The sequence below is a fragment of the Talaromyces amestolkiae genome (genome assembly GCF_001896365.1).
Source record: "Talaromyces amestolkiae strain CIB chromosome Unknown scaffold5.1, whole genome shotgun sequence".
NCBI lineage: Eukaryota > Fungi > Ascomycota > Eurotiomycetes > Eurotiales > Trichocomaceae > Talaromyces > Talaromyces amestolkiae.
Genome location: NW_024468041.1, coordinates 1,107,627 through 1,130,544, shown reverse-complemented (window position 1 = coordinate 1,130,544; position 22,918 = coordinate 1,107,627). Strand labels below are relative to the sequence as shown.

The window sequence follows — 22,918 nt, the reverse complement described above, 5'->3', positions numbered from 1 at the left end:
CGGACCGAAGCACGGGAGTTGTTTCGAGGAATATCACATTCTGAAGCAAGTATTTCTGTCCGCAACGAGATGGTTCGATATGATCGCATTGTGAATCTTTGGTCTGGGAGGTTCATGGGATGGCTCAATTTAAATTTAAATTGGCAGAAAAGATAAGGTATTTTGACTAGCAAATTAACCGTCTGCACTAGATGTAAACATGGTTGCTACAAATCATATGGAGGGTCTAAAGCGTAACGAAATGTGATTTTCGAAATTGGAACTGCGGATATCCTATTTGATTTCTGACACCTAGGTATAGTGAAAATATGCCAATATCACAAAATTTGATATCTGGAATCTCGTTCCATGGGAAGCTACTATTGCTTACGTCGTGAGAAGTATCGCACATTTGATACAATCATTAATATGTGAGACCCGGATATGTCTGATACTTTTCCAGCAAATCGCAATGATCCTGATACAACAGGGGCGTGATCTCAGGCACTGGCCACTGAAACGCTGCAAGCTTCTGACTCGAGGCCGTGAACTGCGGCCAATGAAACCCATCAAAGAACGTCTCTGTCGAAGTATAATTCCTTGCCTCGAGATACGCAGGATCCACGATTGGACTTCCCGTTCTCGCGAACCAGCCCCAAATGTCCTGTATTGCATTCGTATAGTAGACGTCCTCCGGTGCGCGAATCGGCTGGTCAAAAAGGTAGTACGTGCCAAATACTTCATATAGGTCACTGCTGTGGCAGCGGTAGTACGGCGTGTCCGGCTCTCCCACGGGAAAGGTACATTTGTCATAGAAATCGTAGTAGCTGAGAGCGTATCCGCGTTGATGTGCATATTGCCAGTGGCTCTTAAAAGCGCGCGAAGCGGCAGCGATCTGATACAGTACGGTACCAGAGCAGACTAGGGCTGCTTCAGTGCCAATGTGCACGCTTGCATTGTACACAGAGTTGTATGTAACGCTGCCATTGGTTACAGTCTCATTAGTGACGAGCCACATGCCAGAATCGAGGATGAGCTGCGCTTGATCTTGACTAATTGCGCCATCGTTGGTGAGATTGTACAGAACGGCTTCGGTAAAGTTTGTCATGTTGGGTGCGAGTGTTGTCGTGGCTAGAGCTTGCCATTCTTCCATCATGTTGCCAGATAAGACGTTCACGGAATTGATGTATTGAGGGCCGAGTGCCCATTGTGCGGCAGGAAAGTCTATGATATTCACGCCATCAACGCTTGGTGACCACGCGGTTGCATAGTTGGTTACGTTCAGCAATTCATCGGCTGGKAAAGCTTGCAGGCATTCCAGACGTTGTACTCCAGTGCTGTTGGGGCACAACGCATTGATGTAAGGCAATGCGGCATCAACAACAGATGCAGCTGTTTCAACGTTAGATTTTGCCGACTGTATGATAGCATTTTGAAACAGATTCTCGCCAAATGTCGTCGCTGCCGATATCAAATTGACTACTGAGCCGCCCCCAGCAGATTGTCCGAAGATGGTTATGTTGTCGGGATTTCCACCAAAACCGGCGATGTTTTGCTTTACCCAACGTAGACCAATAATTTTATCGGTCAGCATCTGATTGCCATTTATCACCCCATCGTCAAGGGTTAGAGAGCCAAAGATGTTCAGCCGATACTACTATAGTCAGCTCATGATTCATTTAAAGATGAGGACCTCGACTTTACATTGATGGTCACTACAACCACGTCGGCACGAGAGGTAAGCGATGCGCCATCGAATGTTGAATCGGCAGCACTGCCCTGCGTGTCCCCGCCGCCATAATACCAAACCATCACCGGCTTTCCTGGTGCTCCAATTGATTTATTTGAAGGAAGAAACGGTGTATATATGTTCAAATATAAACAATCTTCGCTATTTCCCCAAGGATCTTCATTGAAAACATTAGTATTATTGGATGGTCAATCGACAAGGATGAACTCACTAAGCCCGTAAGAGTTGCCATCAAAATACCCGTACTGCAAACATGCTGGGCTATACTTTGTAGCATTCACATACGAAGTCGTATTCAATGCTACTGCATTCTTGAAACGCAGATTTCCTGTCGGTGGTTCGGCAAAAGGTATACCTACAAACCTGAACGTCATGTGATCACGCAAGCCCTCATACGTTGTCCCGTTGTAGGATGCATTTACTCTGGGGAAGACAGAGAAATCAGTGTCGACTTTATCCACAAGCGGTGCACTGTTGGTGCAAAGATATGCAAAATTTTTTTCCGATGACCCATCTACTACAGAACCTGTAGAGGTCACTGGGGTGGCTTTAGAGCAGGATGACCAAAACAGCTGCTCGGACGAGATGGCACCAAGATATTTTTGGTAAGAGAATGAGTTTTGAAAGTCGATGAATGAGTCGCAGGGTAACAATGTCTCATTATATGTAGCACAGATGTTTTCAGCTGTGGCTTGGTCGGTTGGAACGTTGACAAACAAGGCACTAGGCCGAGAGCCGTGGGCAGTCCAGTTACCATCATTCTCGAACAACACAGTGACTCCTGGTGCGCTGGTCGAGGCAACGCCAAGTATCTGCTGGCAGACAATGGTCACGACCATTGCGAAAGATGCGAATCCCATCATTCTCGTTAGACTCTGAAGATCTTTTCAAAAAGATTCAATGTTTCGCATATACGCAACGACGAGCAGAGACTTCCAGTGCAATATATAGCGGAGACTACCACAGACAGCGGGGTAGATGATTCCAACATTCTTCCATACACAGGTAGCTTCTATCTACCTTCAAGTCTGGGATTTCCATGTCAGCTAGCTACCTGACATTAGGTATCTTGTAGCATTTTCATGATCTTCGGAGAATTGTCCGAAATTGCACTTGCAAGAACGTAACGAGACGAAAATGAGAGTGTATCCATTTTTCCCTTACAATGTCCATGTGACGTTACCGATGGAAGATCAAAATATAGACTACGGAATCATAATCCCGCTCTTTGATAAGTCTCGACGCGTATAGCTGGGCCGCTAGAGCATATCTCCCCGGTGACGAATAGGTCTCAATAACTCTAATTTTAGCGTTAACTTTAGGCGTGTGGACGGCGGGATTATGGGTACGTCGATTGTGTGGGGGTACATTGAGGAGAATGCCACCAAAGTACGTACTTCGATAATAGAAAATTCAATACTAGAAGTAAAGGAGCAATTCCAAATGAGGATATTGTTCCCGTGATGGATAAATATCTTGCATGTTATAGATCAGTCCCGTCTACGCTTCGTTTATGACGCTACGGCCGGCAAACATGCGGTGTAAGTACTCGGTCATAGTGATTTTCAGGTGAAATACGTCTCATTGAATATTCTAGTAATTGCTTCGCTTTCATTGCTCTATTTAATCAATTATGATAGACTAGTATCATGCACTAATACCAATTTGTGTCTGAGAAACTTTCTTTAAGGATGGTCAATTGGCGAAGGTCCTGCATCTATCGAGTATGAAAAGATATAGTTAGGACCGAGTGCCATCAGACCATTTCCACCTGGACGATACTGAGAAGCTGGAAGCAATAGCTTCTTGTCACACGTAATCCACATCTGATCTGTCCACAAGAGAGCGTCGTCTTGCAACATTATAGATTCGCGGCCATCGGGAGTAATCTTCCAGATGGCTAACAAATTTGTGTCGCTCACGTAGATAGTACCATCAGCATCGATAGTTGTTCCGCCTGTGCTAGGCGTCAACGCGTAAGGCTCGGCATAATCGCCAATAGTAGAGGCGAGTGTAGCATTGGTGAGACTGGCGCGAAGAAATTCGGTCGGAAGACGGTACATGCCACCTTGACAAGGCTGGTAATACAAATAGAGGCCGTCGGGTGACACTTCGATTTGGTCAAGGCCCGCAGTAGATGTGCTATTGGCACCATCACTCCCTTCGAGCAAGGTATGGTTGAACATAAGAGGAAAAAGTGCTTGTGCCGTATAAGAATTGTTGAGTACACGCACACCTTCTCCCGTTGTTAGATTGAGAACTAGGAGTGCTCCATTGATGTCGCTCAGATATGCAGTCTCGCCATCAGCATCAAAGCGGACGTCATCAGGTCCATTCTCCAGACCGATAATATCCTGTAGATAGTAGAGTCTATCGACTTCGTCCGTGGTGATATTCACGCCTACAAGCTTCGCAGAGGCGTTGACACCAACTGCTCCACCATCGACAACCCAATAGTGCCCGTTAGGTCCGAGACGGGCTCCATCCACACTGACAAAGCTAGTTGCAGGATCGGAGCCTGGATCATCTGATACATACGAGTTCCAGCTGGCATCTGGGTACAACACGGTTGTGTTATCTGCAAGCAACTCGACAATCTGCGGGACTCTTGACTCGTTGTAGCGTTGAGCAAGAAATATTCGACCATCTGGAGTAATCGAGATAGCCTGAGTAGCATTACCAACTGAGTAGGCAACTTCCAAGCCAGGTGCAAAGGCCGTAGCCACAGAGGCTAGGACTATGAATGCCGTAGAAAGCGCAACTGCCATTTCGTGAAATAAGACAACGAAGTTTTAGGATGGAAATCCCAAGAAAAGGTGTAATCTGTTGAAACCTCTTGAACAGTTAGGCTGACCCGGTAGACAATATATATCTTTGAATTACATGATATCAAATGTCATCCAGGCAGTATATACATCAGTAATATACATTCTTTTAGTCTAGTTCAATATATCGCAACACGATACTCTACTCAACTGTATGAAATTCGAGGAAACTCATTTCTTCAATTGCCTATCCGACAAGAGTACTCCGCAGTTACGTAGTACCTAGTCCACTATATCATAACACTTATAAGCTTCTAGGAACTAGCGTGGGGTGGTCCAGAAACAGTGGATATGATCAACATGCAATTAGCAAGAGCCCACGTGATCAAGCCCTAATAATTGATTAAAATGCTAACATTCTCCTCATACTCCGCACCAATTAGGGTATATGCTCAGCGGTCTAGTCTCATCCCGGGCGGTAATAGATACTTCCGGAGAAATATTGTTTGTTGAACTTCGGAGAAATATTACGTAGGTGCATAAGGAGTACCGGGGAGTTAATCTTATCTTACCGCTCGATCAGAATGTCCTCCGGTGATTCAGTATATGCGGCATTCACTTTTGTGCATGGATTTCATTTTGAAGAAAATGAACCAATTTGGGAGAAATGAATATAGAAGCTTCAGGAAAGTGGATCAGTCGATCAGTATACGAGTATACGCGGCCCCCTGTCCAAGGAAGTGCCCCGGCCGACCCCTCGGCCGCGAGATTATACGCATCCGGTAAACGAGATGGCAATGTAGGATTGGGGATAACATGACAATGTAAAAAGCATGCCCAATGACGCGTACTAGGTGATATACCGAGTATGCATACCTAGGTAAATGGTGACATGCAGAGCAATTACGTGTTGGACATGCGTGCAGGTACCTATCTAGGTAAGTATTGATTGATTCATAGATAGGTGATTAGGATATATATAACCTTAAATATCCATGAATGTAAGGATATTGACCCATTTGTGGGCTGTGTATGTTTCCGAGGTCTTCTTTCCACATTAATGGTCTGGGGATTTAAGAAGTTCTCCAATAACGTTAACAAAAATGAAGACGAAGCATCTTCTCTCCCTCGCTGCCATGGCTGGTCTAGCATCAGCATTGGACCGCAGCAGCTCTTGTAACATCACCACCGTTCAGAGCATCGTTAACAACCTCGGACTCAACGGGACGAATGCAACAGTCGAATTCACCTACCGTCTTGATTCAAACGATACCATAGCAGCATTCAAGACAGCCGTTGGCGCCGCAAACTTTCAAACCGATATCCCACCAGTCTGCGCTATCCGTATCAATGGTTCGACAAGCGAAGGCGCCAATTTCGGATTCGCGGCTTTGTTGCCTGATACTTGGAATAATCGGATTATGTGAGTGGTAAACCCTAACCTCACATAGTGCATAGTTGACATTTACAAGCGCTGCGACACCTGACGTCAGTATTGAGTGGCCCGTTATGAGTGCCAGTCTCAAATATGGCGTGGCAGCTATTGGCTCCAACAGTGGCCACGATGTTAGCGACATGAATCCAGAATGGGTCACAGGTGAAGACGCCCTCATCGACTGGGGATACCGTGCATTGCACGAATCGACCGTCCTAGGGAAAGCATTGGTCGGGGCGTGGTATGGCAACGCATCAGTATACAATTATCTGGCAGGCTGCTCTACGGGTGGCCGTCAAGCATTCAAAAATGTGCAGACTTATCCAACAGACTACGACGGCGTGATTGCAGGTGCGCCGGCATGGTGGACTACGCATCAGCAGCTCTGGAATTTGAAGTATACGACGTACAACGCACCGCAGAACTCGACGCATTCCATTCCGACGTCTATGTTCAGCGTTATTGGTGACGAGGTTTTGAGGCAATGCGATCCCCAAGATGGGCTCGTGGACTCGGTGATTTCAGATCCCGCCGGATGCAACTTTGATCCTATGCAGCTTGTCTGTAGTAGCAATCAGACGACCGATTGTCTTACCCCAGCGCAGTTGCCTACACTATATAAGATCTATAATGACTGGGTTGATGTCAATCAAACTTTTGTATACAGCCACCTGTTTTACGGCAGCGAGGCCAGTTGGGCCGCGCAAATCGGTGATGGCGACTTGACCACAATCGAGTCGGAATACTGGTACATCACAAACTTGCTCGGTCTCACAAACTTCACGTATCAAGATCTAGATTATGGTACCGTGCTTCTGGCGGAACGATTAGATCCCGGAAATGCCACTGCTGATGATTTTGATATCTCTCCTTTCTACGAGAATGGAGGGAAAATCATTCATTGGCATGGTCTGTCTGATGGCGCTGTCTCGCCTGGTGCAAGTGTCTATTTGCACGATCACATCGAATCGGCTATGCTAGCTCAGGGTATTGAAATTGATGACTTTTATCGCACTTTCTTCATTCCTGGCCTTGAGTAGGTCTGCTGACCTCACCGGTAGATTAAATAGCTAATTGGTCCTAGACACTGCTTCGGCACACCAGACAACCAAAACGCGCCTTGGTACCTCGCCGGTCCTTATCAAGCAAGTCTATACGACTTTGTCCCCGCTAACATCGTCGACAACACGGTTCATGATTCAATGTTGTCGTTAATGGCGTGGGTTGAGAATGGGACTGCTCCGGATTATTTGGTTTCGACTGGATTTGTGAACAATTCAGATCCAACCACGGTCAAACTTAACAGGCGCATTTGTCCGTATCCGCAGCAGGCGTCGTATAGCGGTGTGGGCAATGTGACTGAGGAGGATAATTGGGCGTGTAAGGATCTCTATTAGGAGATCTGGTGAGATGGCTATGTTGATGGACATGTGATTTCATACATTACCTCTTTTGTAGCCATATCGAGCTGCTTTTGTGTATATATGGTAGGATTATGACGAAATCTACGTCGGCATAGCATGCATCGCAGCCCTCAGCATGATGGTACGGCAGGKTAGCACTTGAGAGGTTCTATACATAGCGATTTGTAAGATATTGATGACCATTCCAAACCCAGAATCGGACAATCCGGCCCGATATTCGCAGGTGAAACCACCGATGTTCATTAACCCTCTTACTGATTCCTCTAAGCGGATTATAACACTGATAATCCTGGCGCACCATTGGGCCAAGTCGGTGGATATACGCGCCATTTGATAACGACGAGGCTGAGGCCCCCGCTAGAGCTGCGGCTTCGCAACCGTATATACCATTATATAATGCGGCGACCTCCCACACGCCTTCCCCATCAACTATAACAGCATCGCGAACAGCGACAATGTCCCTCGACTCACTGCCAACAGAGATAATCCTGAACATCGCATTTTCCTTTTTTCCGTCATTAGACCCACTAAATTCATTATGCCAAACCAGTAAACGATTCTACTCCATCCTAGAGCGGTGTCTATACACAGAAGATGTCCGACACCACAATTCGTCAAGCGTTTACTGGGCTGCCGAGCGCGGCAATCTGACCGTTTTACGCAAGGCCATCAATCTAGGAAAATCGCACATTCCTACACGCGAAGACTACGCCTCCGTGGACGACGACGGACGGAGACGAAGAATGGAGATCGTCGAACAGAGAATAGAGCTACTATATGGAAGATCTGGACCCAATTTCTGTTGGGGATTTGATAGGGGACATCCCATTTGTCGGGCCGCTCACAGCGGGCATGATCAGGTGGTGAAATTCTTAATGGATGAAGTCGGGTGCAGTCCGCATATCCGGGATTGGCAAGATTTCTGCTTAGTATCCCTCGGTATGGTAGGTGGCTTGGATAAGGAGACAATCCAGATCTTCCTGGATCGGGAGGTCCATCAGTATGTTAGAAACACCAATGATTATTGCCCGCTTAATATTGCTGCGTTCAACGGCGACAAAGACTTGGTAGAATTGTTGCTGTTGAGTACGCGTCCAGAGTATCTTGAACAGCAAATTCAAAGCTCCTTTCTGATCGCAATGCGGGCTAAGCAGATACCGGTGGCTTTACAGCTCGTGGACCATGGAGGCGTGGACATGAATTGTGATTTGACTTGGTGGACCAAAGATCAGAAAAGATACATGACAACTCCGTTGGGATGGGCGGTGTTCCACGGATATCTCGATCTAGTCAAAGCGTTTGTTGAAAAGGGTGCTGATGTCAATTTCGTTGCGACACTGGGGAAGCGACTGGCAGTGGGTCACCGGATCCTCTTCGACGCCGTTGCGGAGAAAAAGACAGACATCGTGCAATTTCTAGTAAAGAGAACAACTGGCCGTGTCGCACGTACCAAAGCGTTGTCACTAGCTGTTGATCGCGCCTCGTTAAGTGAGGATCCTGCCTCTGCAGAAAGCGAAGTAATGCAAATACTTCTAAAAGACGGGGTTTGCTGCAATTACGAAGAAGATGACATCCGACCACCCCCTACGGATCCCCCTCCTCAATTCACCACTGATTGTAGTTTTGGAGGGGAGATGGAAGATGGCGAATTTATACCACCCATCGTCTATGCAGTTCGCGCTGGAAACTTGCGACTGGTCCAATTACTTCTTTCTCATGGCGCAGATATCGATACTGGCTACCGACAACTGCTAGAAACAAAGTCAAAATTCTGCTGCGGGAGAATACTCGATTTGGCTATGGACCTAGGACACCAGGAGATTGTGGATTTTTTGATAAATTCAGGCGCGAAGCTGGATATGGGCCTTCCTTCATCCATAGATGGTATCCACTGTGCCAGCATTGATTGTCCTGTCTTTCAAGAAGAAATGGGGAAACGGTGGAAAGCAATGATGCACCCGGGGCCCTTTTTAGACGCGGAACGACCGAGTGACCTTGAGTCGGAGCCTGAGTAGAGCATGTATGATCTAGTGCCATTAAACTGAGTACCAGTCAATGGATCGCTTGAAAGGAGTGAAATTGTGAAGTTGTCGAGCACTGTGTAGAGGTTGAGTGGAGGGAAGAGCGGCTTGTAATAAATAGAGCTCAATCAGGTTCTGCCACCGCCTTTAGCGGATGACCAATAATACACGAACTCCGCGCCAAGCAACTTTCGGTCTCGGTCACTAACGACGACCTCCATCAACACCTTCAATTACTCCATCGTCGCCAATTCAATTCATACCGCGGTCAATTCCACCAGAAGTACGCCTCCCTCCTCATACAATCAAACTGCCACTCAAACTAATACCTCGCCCAAGCAGGAAAACAAAATGCCAACCCCCGAATCCGCCGCCTTCCTGGCCAAAAAGCMCACCGTGCCCCCAACCTACGAAGGCGTAGACTTTGACGACAACGTCGCAATCCACAATGCGCGCGACGCAATTATCCGTGAGCAATGGGTGCGGAGTATGATGGCCCGTCTTGTCGGTGAGGAGTTGGGAAAGTGTTATGCGCGGGAAGGTGTTAATCATTTTGAGAAATGTGGGAAATTGAGAGGTTTGTTTTACTTCACCTTTGATTCAATGAGGATTTATTGGGTTTGGGGGAATATTAAACAGATGCTGATTCTTGGGGGTAGAACGGTACTTGGAATTGCTCAAAGATCGCAAGATTAAGGGTTATTTGTTCGAGGAGAAGAATTATTTCAGCAAGAGCTCGTAAGCGGAAACGACGACGGAATTGACGACGGAATCGCTGAGATGCTTGCGAACGACAATTCTTCTACGCACTTTCGCGGTCGGTACTACGTCTGAATAAGTCGCGTTTCGCCAATTCTGAGGGGTTTGGAGGGCCGGTCTTACCCTGAAAGCACATCACGAATACTATAGACGAGTGTTTGAAGGACATTTGAGGGAGTCTCATAGTGTATTATTGTACATATCTACTGCAACAAGTTTATTTCTTTTTTCCGCTAATTTCTCTACATTTCATGTATTTGTCCATATATGCTCCAAAATAATCTCATCAGACTTATAGGGTATCATCAAGCATTCGCACCATCACTTTTATCTAAGATTATCAATAATAATCACTATCTGCCGTCGCAGATCTCGAGCCAGGGAAGCCTCCAGGAAGGCTCCTTTCACTTCCTGGAGAAACTCCTGGAGGAACTTCATCCTCGCTATCATCCTCCAGCGCCAATGCAGACAATGTTTGATCTATCTCATCTGGCGGCGCACGCATACGGATAAGCTCACTTTCTTCCAGAGATGGAGGCTTATATGCTGCCGGAGCGGAATGTATGTCTCTTCCAGAGGGAAGATTGGACAAGAGTGGCTCTGACGGCGGGATGAGTTGCGTATTTACCTATACAATTATCAGTAGTGCTCCTCGGAGCAGTAGAACAGAATAGACTCACAACACTGTTCATTTTCACCCACTTCGCTTCCAACATCTCAATTACCCTCCCCTCCTCCTCCCAACCCGCATCATCACCACGACTCAACTCATCGCCATGCACAACACCTGCGCTCCCAGAGTTACTGCTACTCTTCTCCAACCGCCTCTCATCACGGCGATCCGACCACCCTTTCTTCAATTTCGAGAGTGCGCCCGTTTTCCCCCCGCCGCCGGCAGACTGTCCCTCTGGTATAAGGGCCCTTTTTATCCCCAATGCACCTTTCCCTGCCCTCAACCAGGCGATCGCTTCACCCACTTTACCGCTCAGCTCCGCATCAACGCCAAAAAACCGACATGCCTTTGCGCGGGAGACTTTTATTACATTCTGGACGTATTTGATGAGATCCTCGTCGATTTTTGCTGGTCCTCCTGTCGTTCCAACATTTCGGCTTGCACCGACAGAACCAAGACCGCTGAGTGCTTGCTCAGCGTGCTCTGCACTCCTTACACAGAGCCTCGCCAAAATCAAAGCTCTCATCTTGGGAATCTCAGGCGCACGAACCATCCACTCCTTATCATTCGGATTGCGCGCTTGAATACATGCAAAAGTGTACGCATCATCTTTCAGCACAGCCAAGAGGGTTGCTTCAGCCAATGCCAACGAGGCAAGCGCCGTCTGCACCGTTGTATTCGTTTGTGGCACATTATTCTCCTGCGTCGTCGTCGCCGCAACGTCGTCCGATATAGTGAACGATCTCGCAAGCAATGTATGCGCCGAACCAGCCTGCAGCAACAATTTCGTCGCATTCTGCATTGCGGCCGCTTTCTGATCCGCTGTAGGCGTTGTGGACGCATACAAGATCCTCAAAACAGAAACCCGCGCCATATTAGAAAGAACATAGCCTAGCGTCCCAACCACAAATGCAATCTCGAAATCAATTCCGCGGCCTCGCAGACGACTGCCTGTCCCGGTTGCAGCAGCAGATTTGAGTATTGACGAAAGCGATGATACAAGCACGGGTCGCCATTCAACACTTATTTCTTCCTTGAGCGTGATATCGATGTTTTCTGCCTCTCCGCCGCCGCTGCTGCTGCCGGCGGGTTTAATGCCTCTGCCACTCAGACCATCGTTTATCGCAAATAAGTACGGTATGTACCCATTCAGCGCATTGAGCACGACCTGTAGATTGTTTTCTCTCTCGCGCGGCGACAAGCGTTTGTGTGTTTTGAGCGCGGTGCGGAGGGCGTGGCGAGCGGTGGAGGCGGTTTGAGGGAGGGAGGGGTGGGTAGAGGAGTAAATGTAGTTTTGGAATGAGAGGTGGGATGCGGTGGGGAGGTTGAAGTGGTATACCATTATAAATTGTGAGTATATATAGTTGATTAGATAGGAGTATAGATTGGGGTAAGGGGTTGTGTCGTGAAGGTCTAAATAAAAGTGTGAGGGGAATGTTTTGGTGATGTCACGGATATTTATTGAACAATGGGCGGAGACTTGGCAAACTGATACATTACCTACAATACCGGGTCTTTACGAATATATGTTTATTTCTAGACAAGGATTGAATTCGTTCTGCACTTAGCAGTTGATTGTTCTATAGCTAAATACTCTGGAACATGAATGAGCCAACCCGTGACCCAACCCGTTGCCAGCATAGCGTTAGGAGCATGGTTGCTGTACATCAGTATGAGCTCTCTGTGGGTTCAACAGCAGATTACTGGATGCTGTTCATCTCATGGAGCACTATGTGCCGCTTTCAATGTCCGCCTACTCAATGAATGAGGGATTGAATCGAGTGTTCTGATCCGTGGATGGTAGTCGCAAGTCGTCGAGTACACATGGGCTCGTTATCGACCGTGATCTGAACTATGTTTGTGTCTGAAAGCGCCTGCTCATGGCAAGATCTGTTGACGGTCTCGAGGCGATGATAGTTTTGAAGGTAAATTTTAGTTCGGTTAATAAATCACTCTCCACTCGAAAGACTGCTTGGAACACTGCTGATAGCCGACGACGACGAATCATCAAACGGTTCTCGCGTCTTCACCTGCGAGGCCCATTCTCCAATGCTACTCGCAGATCCTCCCTCAATAACGATAGGATGCTCCTCCGCGTCTTTACCCAACACCGTGCCCGCATACCTAGACTCCTCCCCAGTTTTGCTATGTTTCTTCTTCAACGCTGTCAGATAATCCTCCTTCTCGAGCATATCGGCATCCACAACATCGCCTTCACTAGGTACATATCCAGCTATTCGTCGAATTTCGGAGTTGACGGGCCCTGTAAACCATGACGTGAATGCCTCAAGACCGCGGAGATCTTCTTCACCTCGCCAGTCTTCTTCAAAGTCTTTGATTTGTGGTCGTAGAGCGCCTGCGTCTTGAAGTGCGAGTTGGATGTCTTGCAAGGTTGGAACGGGGTCGTCTGGGTGACTGTTTGCGGCGTGTTCGGCAGCGGATGAGCCGAGGAGAAGAAGATAGCGGATTGTGAGGTCTGCGAGGGTGTCGAGAACTGACGGTCGTGACGCATGGTAGCCTGCTGCGCGAAGGATTTGGATGATGGGAGGGCGCAGGAGCGCATTATGGAGGTTGTGAGGGCCGGACATGCTGATGAGTGGTATGAACTGAGTTGACGATAATTATATGAGATTGAATGCGATAAAAGTCCAGAGAGCTCCCCTCTCCCATTTGATTACCGTAGGACCATGATCAATTTGTGATTGAGTTGGTTGACAGTGAGATGAAGACTCTAGTTGCTGCGATGCGGGAAGCCGAAAGCTCGGGCCGCCAGATTCCCCGGGCTTACTTTCCTCAACCAACTCACTCACAACTCACTTCCCTTCTTCACCTCGACCTCGCCCAGTCAGATGGGCTGATGACAAGATGTCGGAACCTACGAAACCAAAACTGAAAATTTCATTCGGGGCGAAAAAGTCTGAACCGCCACCAGAAGATGCACCAAAACCAGCTGCCCCTCAGAAAAAGCTCACGCTCAAATTCGGTGGTCCTAAAGCATCAGAGGAACCAGCCCCTGCTGCTGTCGACGCAGTTGCAACAAAACCAAAGAAAAAACGACCTGCGAAACCAAAGACAGACGTAGGGCCATCAAAGAAACGACGCAACGATGCAGGATCTGGCGACGAGTCGGACGCGGCACCACCTCCAGCGCCAGCACCACCCACGGGCATTAAACGCATCAAACTGCTAAACACCGCGAAAGAATCTGCTGTGAAATCCATCAAGATCAAGAACAAACGCAAAGTAGCAATTCGTCCGCTGGGCGTCGGCTATGATTCGGAAGCGTCTGATCTGGAAGTCGATCCACATATCGAGGAGGATTTCATCTTGCGCATGTTACCAGGGGATGATTGCGAGTATATTCGGCAAGCCATTAATGAGCGAACTCTTGATCGATCACAAATCGGGATCAAACCACTTACACGCGAAGGGAGACGGGCGATTGTTAGGGTTCGCGAGAAACAGTATGCGGCTACACTGGTAGACCTTCCTTGTATTGTGGAAGGGATGAAGAGCTGGGACAAACGCATGTTTTTCAAGTCGGTCGATATCACGCAGATGTTGTTGGTCTTGGGACCGGTGCAGAATGAGCAGGAAGCACTGGAGTATCCCCTGCCGAAGGATGTGGAAGTGTTGGACGACAAGACTTATCAATACGCACATGGTGTCACGCCACCGATGAAATATGTGAGGAAAAGACGGTTCCGCAAGCGAGTCAGTGCGCGTACTATTGAGCAGGCCGAAAAGGAAGTTGCAAATCTGCTAGCGCAGGATGAGGCTGCTGTACGCGCACCAAGATTTGAGCTTGTTGACGCCACCTCTCTTTCGCGTGCCGAGGGTGTGGTCGATTACGAGGACGAATATGACGACGAGCAGGACGCTTATGGCGAGGCTGATTACGATATGCAAGACGAAGATGACGGCCAGACAGATCTCTTTGAGGACGAACTCGCCGCAGATCTAGAAGCAGCGCTGGCTGCAGGCGCCGACGAGAGACCCGACGTGGCAGAGACACCGGCTGCACGGGCGCCAGAAGAAGCCGCCACGCCATCGGGAGCAAAACAAGGCGACGAGTCTTCGGGCGACGAAAGTGAAGAAAGTGATCGTGACGGTGACGGTGAAGCCGATGGAGAGGATGAAGAGGACATGGACGAGGAAGCTTTGGAACGACGTCGTGAGATCCAGGAACAGCGCGAATTCATTACCGAGTTGGAAGGCCTGATTGCACAAGAGACTGCCAAATACGAGATGCAGACAAACAAGATTCTCAAACAAAAGATTGGCAGACGTGTGCAGCAGTTGAAGCAGGATTTGGCCTTGAAAAAGTCATCTATTGGCGAGACCGAAGGAGAAGGTGCTTAATTTCTATTCTGACTATGTTTACTTCTTTGATACCCTGCATGTTTTCTGAACGGAGTCATTACAAGCGGCGTTAATCATTTAGCGTCTGGCATCTATCTATAATACAATAACCTTTTCCAAATTTTATACAGCAGCATGCCCCGTAGCATCCTTAACGGCACCCTTCACATCCGGCTTATCCTCCCCATAATCCGCCGGACTCTTCGCTTCGACTTCTTCCCGGCTACCCAGTCCCAACATCCGATCATGCTCCACCCTCTTCCTATCCATCTGCGCCGCTGTATCCTGCTCAAAGCCAGGCGTACTCGTCCCCACGGCACCGGCATGCACACCGGGCTGCACACGCTGATGCGGCGCTGATTCAGAATGATTGGCTTCCACAGCATGCGCAATATCGCCTTCGCGGGGTTGTTGCTCAATTCCATATTCTAGGTCGATGTGGCCCCGTTTGCCTTCGGGTTTGGTTTCGAGGTCATGTTTGCGTTGGATGTGGGCGAGGTTGGAGTCGGACGATGGGTTGGAGGAGGCCGTGCGGTGGATTTGTTTCAGAGGTGCTGAGCCGTACTCGTGGGTTCGAGTAGAGGAGCCTGTGCCAGAGGTGGCATACATGAGGCTTGAGTCTGGCGCTGAGGGTTGGTTGGGCTGGCCGCGTTGTTCTTGGGGATTGCGAGAGACGGGGTTGGAGGATTGGGTGTAGGCTGCTTCTTTGGAGGGTTGGGGGACGTCAATTTGGGAGGTTGTGTCCATTTTGTTGATTTTAGGATGTTTTGATGTTTGGGTCAACGTTTCAGTATACTGTGTGTCTCTAAGGGTTGGGTTGTAAGAGGGTTTGTTTAGTGCATAGGATGTTACGATGTGTGTTTCTTGGATGATATATGGCCGATGATATGGCGATGACGTCAATCTGGGTCTGCCCTGTCTGCCGCGCAATTGGTCGATCGAGACATCCTCAGCATATTCTAGTCGATTATCGTGAATGCTCTAAACAGTAGTCATGGATTTCACATAAACATGCTTGAATGAGCTTGCAAGTGTACAATGAAGCTATTCAGCATGCCAAATCAAATGCAGCTGATAAGCGGATATCAACGGCTATCGGTATCACTAATCATATTAGTCGTCACATGCCTCGGCTCGCTCTAGCCTGTGCCCGGCTCACAGCTCAGCTATTGATATCTATCTGTAGTTGACTACGAGGATAAATATCTTCTCATACTATGCGACAATAAAACCTCTTATCACATCAAATCTTTTCGATACATATTAGTAAAGAAAGCAACAAAATGCCAAAACAACTCTTTTCAATCCCCATCCCCTCCACCAACGGCAGCTTCACCTGCACCATCCCCTCGGACGCGCAAGAGAACAGCGCCATCTATCTGCTCACATTCACATCTCCAGCGGACAATCGCCTCATCCCCGAATTCCTGGACACTTTCGTGCTCGCGCTCGACATCCTCGAACACAATTACCCAAAGGGCGTACTGATCACAACCAGCGGAATCCAGAAATTCTACAGCAATGGTCTAGACCTCGAATCGGCGCTTTCGTCGCCCGGATTTTTTGAGAGGCATTTGTATACGCTGTTTAGACGGCTGTTGACGTATGTCTCCGCCCTTCCGGCTTTCGAATTAAGCGATAAAAGAAGCATGCAAGCTAATAGTGGTGGTTGGATAGATATCCCATGCCAACAATCGCACTCATAAACGGGCACGCCTTCGCAGGCGGCTTCATGCTCTCCATGTACCACGACTATCGCATCCAGAACCCCAAGCGCGGATTTCTGTGTCTCAACGAAATCGCGCTCGGCATCCCACTCAACCCGCCCATGCGCTCTGTATTCATGCACAAGATCCAAGACGGCGCCATAATCCGCTCCATGATTCTCGAAGGAAAACGCTTCACGGCGCAAGAAGCGCTAGAGGGGAAGATTGTGGATGGACTAGGTGAGTTAGCGGAGGCAATTGAGTTTGTGTCGCAGAGAGGACTGCTCAAAATTGGGGCTTCGCCGAGCTTTGTGCCGTTGAAGGAGAGGTTGTGGGCTGGTGTGTTGGATTCGATAGATAATCTCAAGGGGTGGGATGAGGCAGACGAGAAGAGGGCGGGGAGGTCTGTTGCTGCGGCGGAGGAGGGGAAGGGGAGAGTGCTGAAGTGGGAAGGTAAGGCGAAGTTGTGATTGTTGTACTACATATGTAGGTACTGGGAGTACATGTAAATAGATTAGCCTTTTTTCTGTTGTCTAGGATATAGTACATTGGGTGCATTGGATGCAATAGTCCAAGAATTTGTTCGTCCGAGAGTGGTGGGAGGTCGTCTGCTCTGTTCTATAGAACATGCGCTGGTCGTAGCTGGCTGGATCCATATCCACCATGCAATCGGCCATGTAGGGCGTCTGAAGCCACTGACATATATCTCAGATACAAATCCAAGAGAGTCACTTAGTATCGTCGGCGATGATTTCACATTTCAACACAATCTCAACATTGCTCTCAAGTCTTCCGCTCCCTCTTCCCCCTTCCGCCCTTCACTGGACTATCAATCCTATCCGTCAGCGGCCTATACGGCGCCGCAACAAAATGCTCCGGCGCCCTCTGATTCGGATCCTGCCGCGGTACCCCCGCAAACGGTCTATTCCTCTGCTCTTCGTGCATTTTGTCTAGCGGTTCACCCACGATATGGTATTTCGCCCAGTTGATGGGCGGCATGCGCACCACGTTTTGCGGTTTGGGGATTTTGCCGAATTTGCTTTTATTTTCTTCGCCTTCTTCCTCCCCTTGTTCCGACTCGGCCTCGTCATCGTCTTTAATGGTGATATCTGTATCGATGAACTGGTTGTTTTGCTGCGTCAAATTCCCAGCTAGCAATTCCCGCGAAAACCCCTCTGGATCAGCCGCCGCGGCACGTTTCAGTTCATCAAGAGCTTTGATATCGTTCAACGCTTTCTGTTTCTGGAATTGCAGCAACGAGATCGCGGACCGTAGGGCGATGACATCCGCGTTGTCGCTTTCTGAAATCGGTACTGGGCTCGGCTCTGGTAGGACCGGGTTCGGCGGTGGATACGACTGTTGTTGGGGTTGGGGAGGTGATTGTTGTGGCGGTGGCATAAGCGCTTGTGGGTTCACGGGTTCACTATACTTGACCGGATTTGAGGTCACGGAAGCGTCGTTAGGTTTCGTAACGGCCATTTTTCTTGTCGCTGCAGCCGATTCTTCTGTCGCAGGCGGCGGTACTATCGTCGCTCCACCGGGGATCGGGGCGAGATGCGCCAACACGGGAGTGACGGGCGAATATGGCGGCCGTTCCGGTGTCGCTTCGCGTTCCGGGGTAGGGTTTGGAGGGGTGATTTCGTTCGCGCTGCGACCTGACGGATTATTGTTATTATCCATCGCAGAGGTCTGAGTGTTATGGTGTGGTTGTGAGGATGCGAGAGAAAGATCGATGGTTGCCTCCCCGCAGGAGATTGTGTTATCTGATGGCTGATTACATAAGCTTATCGATAAGAGAAGACGGCTTTGCGGGCCGGGCATTTGTCCAGTTTGGCTTGTTTGTACTGTTTGTCTGTTCACTCCTTTGTCTCATGGCTTGAAGATCCTGTCTTGTTCCCCACTACTGATATATTGTCCACCGAGCGCGACATATCCTATATACAACAGCTCGTTGGTGATGCAGTGTGGCTCCTTCAAGCCCTTGTATACACCCAAGATTAGGTTTAAAAACATGATTCAACGCCGCTCTTTCAAGATCCAAGCTTCTCACTGAAGTAGGATGTTATGTACATTAAAAAACCGTGCATACCAGGTCTATCTGATCACCAATCAATCCCACCCAATAACCCCTTTCCCCAAAATACTCATCTTACTCACATCTCGACTCGACAGAAGCAGCGTCGCCTGTCTCCCCACAATTCCAGACTCAGAAACCCCAAAGTCAAGTTTGTACGGAAGATGAAACTCTATTCGTTCCGTGCTGTGTCGCGGACTAAGTTCAAAGGAATATAGCGGTTTACTATTCTCGAGATCTGTGGGTGTCATGAGATCGCCGTATTTCCTTGACAACAAAACGTAAGTAAACGCAAAAAGGAACAGAAGTTGAGATCAGACTAACTCAATTCGCATGGTGAAAGATGTTATGTTTTTGAGCGCGTGTAATGAGGTTTGGTCTGATGTGCTCAGTGTTGCATGGGTTTGGTGAGGGTTCTCGGCGTTGCTGAAGGATAGGACGAGCTCCGGTGAGGTCGATGGTTTGATGTCTTCGTAGGAAGATATGGCCGCAATTAAGCCGCCGCGACTGGCTCGTGGAGKCATATCACCGCACATGATATATGATTGCTGGCGATCGACTGCAGATGGTATTTTATGTAGAACAATTGGATGAGAGATGAACGTTCAGCTTTTTGCCTTGCAACCTTGGTAGATGTTCTTTGTCGGGCACAGTTACCATGATCGTTGTTTGAGGAGAAGATAGACGACCGTTCTTGTATTATATGGGGTCCGCTCATTGTTGCTCAAATGTGCTCAATGGTGGCTGTGGTGGAACACAGGGTACCCATCGAGCCCAAGACGACTAAGCATACATTAGAAACGGTCAGACTGCTCTCTATTTGCTTGATTGGCGCTCAGGGAATTTACTTGGGCTCTTCGCTGGTAATGTTACAAATGCGGAAAGATGGGTATGCTCCCGCCAGGTACCCATATGTCGCTCCTACTATGGTAGAATTGCATAAATTCATCCATTCAAAGCAAAGCACTACGTGAGCGTGCCCCCCTTAACGTCGGCATTTACTTTTATAATCATGATAAGTATTGCACATATGTAGTAATATAACGCATGTGGAAGGACCGTTGCCTTATAGCTTGAACGAAACTTCCCCTTGAGTACCACCCAAGAATCTCTGCTCAACAACTTTCCAGTTTATAATCTTCCAAATCTCAGTGACATATCCGGCCTTATTATTAAGATACTAAACCGCAAAGGTGCCATGTCAGCTTTCATCCTTTCATCCGTTATAGAGAAATGCCGGAGAGCTAGTCACTGACCTGCAAATAATACGCATGCTCCCACATATCCACCCCAAACAGCGGCACAACGCTCTCATCCGGCGTCACTACCGAATCCTGATCTTTAGTGGTCACAATCTCCAAAGTCCTACCCTTCTTCTCTGCTGGACCCTGTTTGGCGATGAGCCATCCCCAACCACTGCCCTGGATACCGAGGAGAGTCTGCTTAAAGTCATTAACGAAATTATCGACGCTGCCCCATTTAGCTTCAATTGCTGCCTTCACAGTAGGAGCAGCGGTATTGATGCGAGTGTCTTCAGAGGCTGCAGGGACAAGGTTGCGCCAGAATAGGGAGTGGTTGATGTGACCGCCGCCGTTGAATTTGATTTTTTGTTGGAGAGCGAGTAAAGTGGGAATGTCATTGGAGACGCTGGCAGATTGTTGTGCTGAAAGGGCGGCGTTCAGGTTGGTGATGTATGTTTGGTGGTGCTTTTGATGGTGGAGGGTCATTATTTCGGATGATATGACCGGTTCCAGGGCCTTGGATTGGTTAGCTTAACGTTGTGTAGGGCCGTTTTTAACGAACTTACATCATAGTCATAAGGCAAAGGAGGTAGTGTATACATCTTGGGAAGTGCTCTCTGGTTGCAATTATTGTTATGTTGAACAGTAGAAAAATAATGAAGGCGTGGGGACGGAATCCAGGTCAAAGTTTGGGGGTGTCTCTTATATTGGTAACCACCAAGGTACATCTACATCTACATGTAGTTGCCCCTCCTAGTCGCCCCTCTTGGGTGTTCCTAGTTCTCTTGCTTAATAATTTCCAATATCAAATGTATTTATGTGTTTCGAAAAAAACGTATTTTGATCATTGGGCACATTCATAGACAGTGGAGTCGGAAATGCGCGGGTTTGAGCACATTTGAGAAAATGAGTAAAAGCCCTAGCCCTAAATCCAAGTCCTGAGGCCTTCTGTAATAGGGATGTATGCGTCCGTTCTAATCTTTGCTAAATGTAAATTCATACCACAGACGATCTCAACGACTGTTAGCATGATAGAATTTGGTGATTCTATGAAGATTTCTGTTAGAACCCAACCACCCCTTACAAAGTCGGATTGGATTGTACTAACCTTGCCAAACCCTCCTCTAATATCTCCCTCTCAACCGAGAATATGACACGAAACCAGCCTGCCGTCTCATTGTGATAGGCATATCCGGATGACATTTCCACTCCTATTGCTTGAAGCTTCTGGGACAATTCCAGCTCTGAATCCCATTCCCCTTTAGCCTCGACGATTCTGGGGTCCAGGCACTTGGACAGGTCAATCCAGAGAAACAAGCCTGCGTTACTAAAGAATAAAAAGAATCAGCCGAAACGCTTCAAGAATGAGAATCGTAGGCAATGACCTACCAGCCTCGCGCATAAGGAATCCCTGCCTCCTCTAGTATTCGCACTGCAAAATCCCTCTGTGAGCGTAGTAACTTGCGGCTTTGCTGGATAAAGTCGTCTATAAATTGATGGTCCTCGAGAATGGCAGTGGCAATGCTGCAAGAAATCTCGGAAGGCCAGTGAAACCGACTAAAGCACAACTTAGGTACCTGCCGAAAACTGGAAAAATCAGACAGTCAAAAGCTTCTACTTACCTGATTGAGAGAGCAGCCTGCATAAACTTCTCATTCCGGCTAATCAAACATCCCAGTCTCAATCCTGCCGCCGCGAAATCTTTTGACATTCCATACAGGACGTGTACCAGGGCTGGATCCACGCCTAGAGGGGCCGGGTCAATTGACAGAATCGAGGCAAACCCGCCGGATGAAGTATCTCCGTATACCGACAATGCGTATATTTCGTCGCTAATGAGGTGGATTTGATACCTCTGACACAGCCGCATCAACGCCTCTAGGGTCTCACGCGGATAGCATCGACCGAGTGGGTTGTGTGGGTTACAAAGTAGGAGAGCCTTGACCGAGACACCTTTTTCGCGCGCTTGGAGAAATGTCTGCTCATACCGGTCCACAGCTTGAAGACTGAATGGGTCGTCTCCATGGAACGGCGTATATACTAATTGACAATTCGAGGGTACCTGCAGATCTCCATTAAAGGCGCCATAGATGGGTTGACCTAGCAATATTCCGTCACCGGGATCGGTCAGACACATCGCACACACTGAGTTCAGACTCGTGACGCCGCTAGTGAAGAGAATCTGATCTGCTGTGATCGAAACAGCTGGATCGAAGTATGTAGTAACCAGCTTAGCCATGGCTTCGCGGAGACGTTTGTGGCCGAAGGGACCTTCATTATACGTCAAACTGAATTTTTCGAGGCGTGGAAATGCCTATTTTACTCCTCTTAGTTTTAGCAAAATCTTAGTTTTAGCAAAACTATGTGGTTAGGTGGTTTACCTTTGTTCGGATGTAGTCAAGGAGTACGTCTTGCATCAGGAACTGTATATCATGAGTCAATCACGTTCAACCGCATACCTATCCTTATAATAATACTCAAAAAGGAATCTTACATTCTCAGCATTTCCAAAAGACACGATGCCCTCCTTGGTGTCTTTGTCAAAGAGCTTCTTCTTTGCGCGAAGATACCCATCGGCCAAACCAGCCTTGACATACGTTTCGCCACGTTTTGAAATCATTTTTCAATGGTCTATATCCAGATTGCTGAAGACAGAGTATAAAATGGTTCTAGAGTACTCAAACGGTGACGGGTTGAAGTCGAAGGACTAGGTTCAAAAAAACCTATTA

At 48.1% G+C, this 22,918-nt stretch overlaps 12 protein-coding genes across 12 annotated transcripts; 5 read left to right on the top strand and 7 right to left on the bottom strand.

Annotated features, from left to right (window-relative positions):
* Positions 1 to 403: 403 nt before the first annotated feature.
* BHQ10_003484 (uncharacterized protein) lies at positions 404 to 2,592 on the bottom strand (the record flags this gene model as incomplete). Its single annotated transcript, XM_040875745.1, has 3 exons — positions 404 to 1,633; positions 1,684 to 1,802; positions 1,941 to 2,592. 3 exons carry the CDS (start codon positions 2,590 to 2,592, stop codon positions 404 to 406), a joined length of 2,001 nt encoding a protein of 666 aa, XP_040731988.1.
* An 822-nt stretch (positions 2,593 to 3,414) lies between these two features.
* BHQ10_003483 (uncharacterized protein) lies at positions 3,415 to 4,497 on the bottom strand (the record flags this gene model as incomplete). The annotated part of the gene is made up of 1 exon (XM_040875744.1): positions 3,415 to 4,497. One exon carries the CDS (start codon positions 4,495 to 4,497, stop codon positions 3,415 to 3,417), a length of 1,083 nt encoding a protein of 360 aa, XP_040731987.1.
* A 1,100-nt stretch (positions 4,498 to 5,597) lies between these two features.
* Positions 5,598 to 7,326, top strand: BHQ10_003482 (uncharacterized protein; the record flags this gene model as incomplete). The annotated part of the gene is made up of 3 exons (XM_040875743.1): positions 5,598 to 5,917; positions 5,988 to 6,965; positions 7,014 to 7,326. The coding sequence occupies 3 exons, from the start codon at positions 5,598 to 5,600 to the stop codon at positions 7,324 to 7,326; spliced, it is 1,611 nt and encodes a 536-aa protein (XP_040731986.1).
* Positions 7,327 to 7,808: 482 nt separating this feature from the next.
* BHQ10_003481 (uncharacterized protein) lies at positions 7,809 to 9,368 on the top strand (the record flags this gene model as incomplete). The annotated part of the gene is made up of 1 exon (XM_040875742.1): positions 7,809 to 9,368. One exon carries the CDS (start codon positions 7,809 to 7,811, stop codon positions 9,366 to 9,368), a length of 1,560 nt encoding a protein of 519 aa, XP_040731985.1.
* Positions 9,369 to 9,725: 357 nt separating this feature from the next.
* On the top strand, positions 9,726 to 10,116 carry BHQ10_003480 (uncharacterized protein; the record flags this gene model as incomplete). Its single annotated transcript, XM_040875741.1, has 2 exons — positions 9,726 to 9,951; positions 10,034 to 10,116. The coding sequence occupies 2 exons, from the start codon at positions 9,726 to 9,728 to the stop codon at positions 10,114 to 10,116; spliced, it is 309 nt and encodes a 102-aa protein (XP_040731984.1).
* Positions 10,117 to 10,473: 357 nt separating this feature from the next.
* BHQ10_003479 (uncharacterized protein) lies at positions 10,474 to 12,148 on the bottom strand (the record flags this gene model as incomplete). Its single annotated transcript, XM_040875739.1, has 2 exons — positions 10,474 to 10,761; positions 10,814 to 12,148. The coding sequence occupies 2 exons, from the start codon at positions 12,146 to 12,148 to the stop codon at positions 10,474 to 10,476; spliced, it is 1,623 nt and encodes a 540-aa protein (XP_040731983.1).
* A 607-nt stretch (positions 12,149 to 12,755) lies between these two features.
* BHQ10_003478 (uncharacterized protein) lies at positions 12,756 to 13,394 on the bottom strand (the record flags this gene model as incomplete). Its single annotated transcript, XM_040875738.1, has 1 exon — positions 12,756 to 13,394. One exon carries the CDS (start codon positions 13,392 to 13,394, stop codon positions 12,756 to 12,758), a length of 639 nt encoding a protein of 212 aa, XP_040731982.1.
* A 277-nt stretch (positions 13,395 to 13,671) lies between these two features.
* Positions 13,672 to 15,168, top strand: BHQ10_003477 (uncharacterized protein; the record flags this gene model as incomplete). The annotated part of the gene is made up of 1 exon (XM_040875737.1): positions 13,672 to 15,168. The coding sequence occupies one exon, from the start codon at positions 13,672 to 13,674 to the stop codon at positions 15,166 to 15,168; it is 1,497 nt and encodes a 498-aa protein (XP_040731981.1).
* A 123-nt stretch (positions 15,169 to 15,291) lies between these two features.
* On the bottom strand, positions 15,292 to 15,915 carry BHQ10_003476 (uncharacterized protein; the record flags this gene model as incomplete). Its single annotated transcript, XM_040875736.1, has 1 exon — positions 15,292 to 15,915. One exon carries the CDS (start codon positions 15,913 to 15,915, stop codon positions 15,292 to 15,294), a length of 624 nt encoding a protein of 207 aa, XP_040731980.1.
* Positions 15,916 to 16,451: 536 nt separating this feature from the next.
* BHQ10_003475 (uncharacterized protein) lies at positions 16,452 to 17,344 on the top strand (the record flags this gene model as incomplete). Its single annotated transcript, XM_040875735.1, has 2 exons — positions 16,452 to 16,771; positions 16,846 to 17,344. 2 exons carry the CDS (start codon positions 16,452 to 16,454, stop codon positions 17,342 to 17,344), a joined length of 819 nt encoding a protein of 272 aa, XP_040731979.1.
* Positions 17,345 to 17,657: 313 nt separating this feature from the next.
* BHQ10_003474 (uncharacterized protein) lies at positions 17,658 to 18,554 on the bottom strand (the record flags this gene model as incomplete). Its single annotated transcript, XM_040875734.1, has 1 exon — positions 17,658 to 18,554. One exon carries the CDS (start codon positions 18,552 to 18,554, stop codon positions 17,658 to 17,660), a length of 897 nt encoding a protein of 298 aa, XP_040731978.1.
* A 1,638-nt stretch (positions 18,555 to 20,192) lies between these two features.
* Positions 20,193 to 22,809, bottom strand: BHQ10_003473 (uncharacterized protein; the record flags this gene model as incomplete). Its single annotated transcript, XM_040875733.1, has 8 exons — positions 20,193 to 20,705; positions 20,756 to 20,806; positions 21,192 to 21,201; positions 21,298 to 21,516; positions 21,579 to 21,746; positions 21,812 to 22,503; positions 22,571 to 22,612; positions 22,684 to 22,809. 8 exons carry the CDS (start codon positions 22,807 to 22,809, stop codon positions 20,193 to 20,195), a joined length of 1,821 nt encoding a protein of 606 aa, XP_040731977.1.
* Between the last annotated feature and the right edge of the window lie 109 nt (positions 22,810 to 22,918).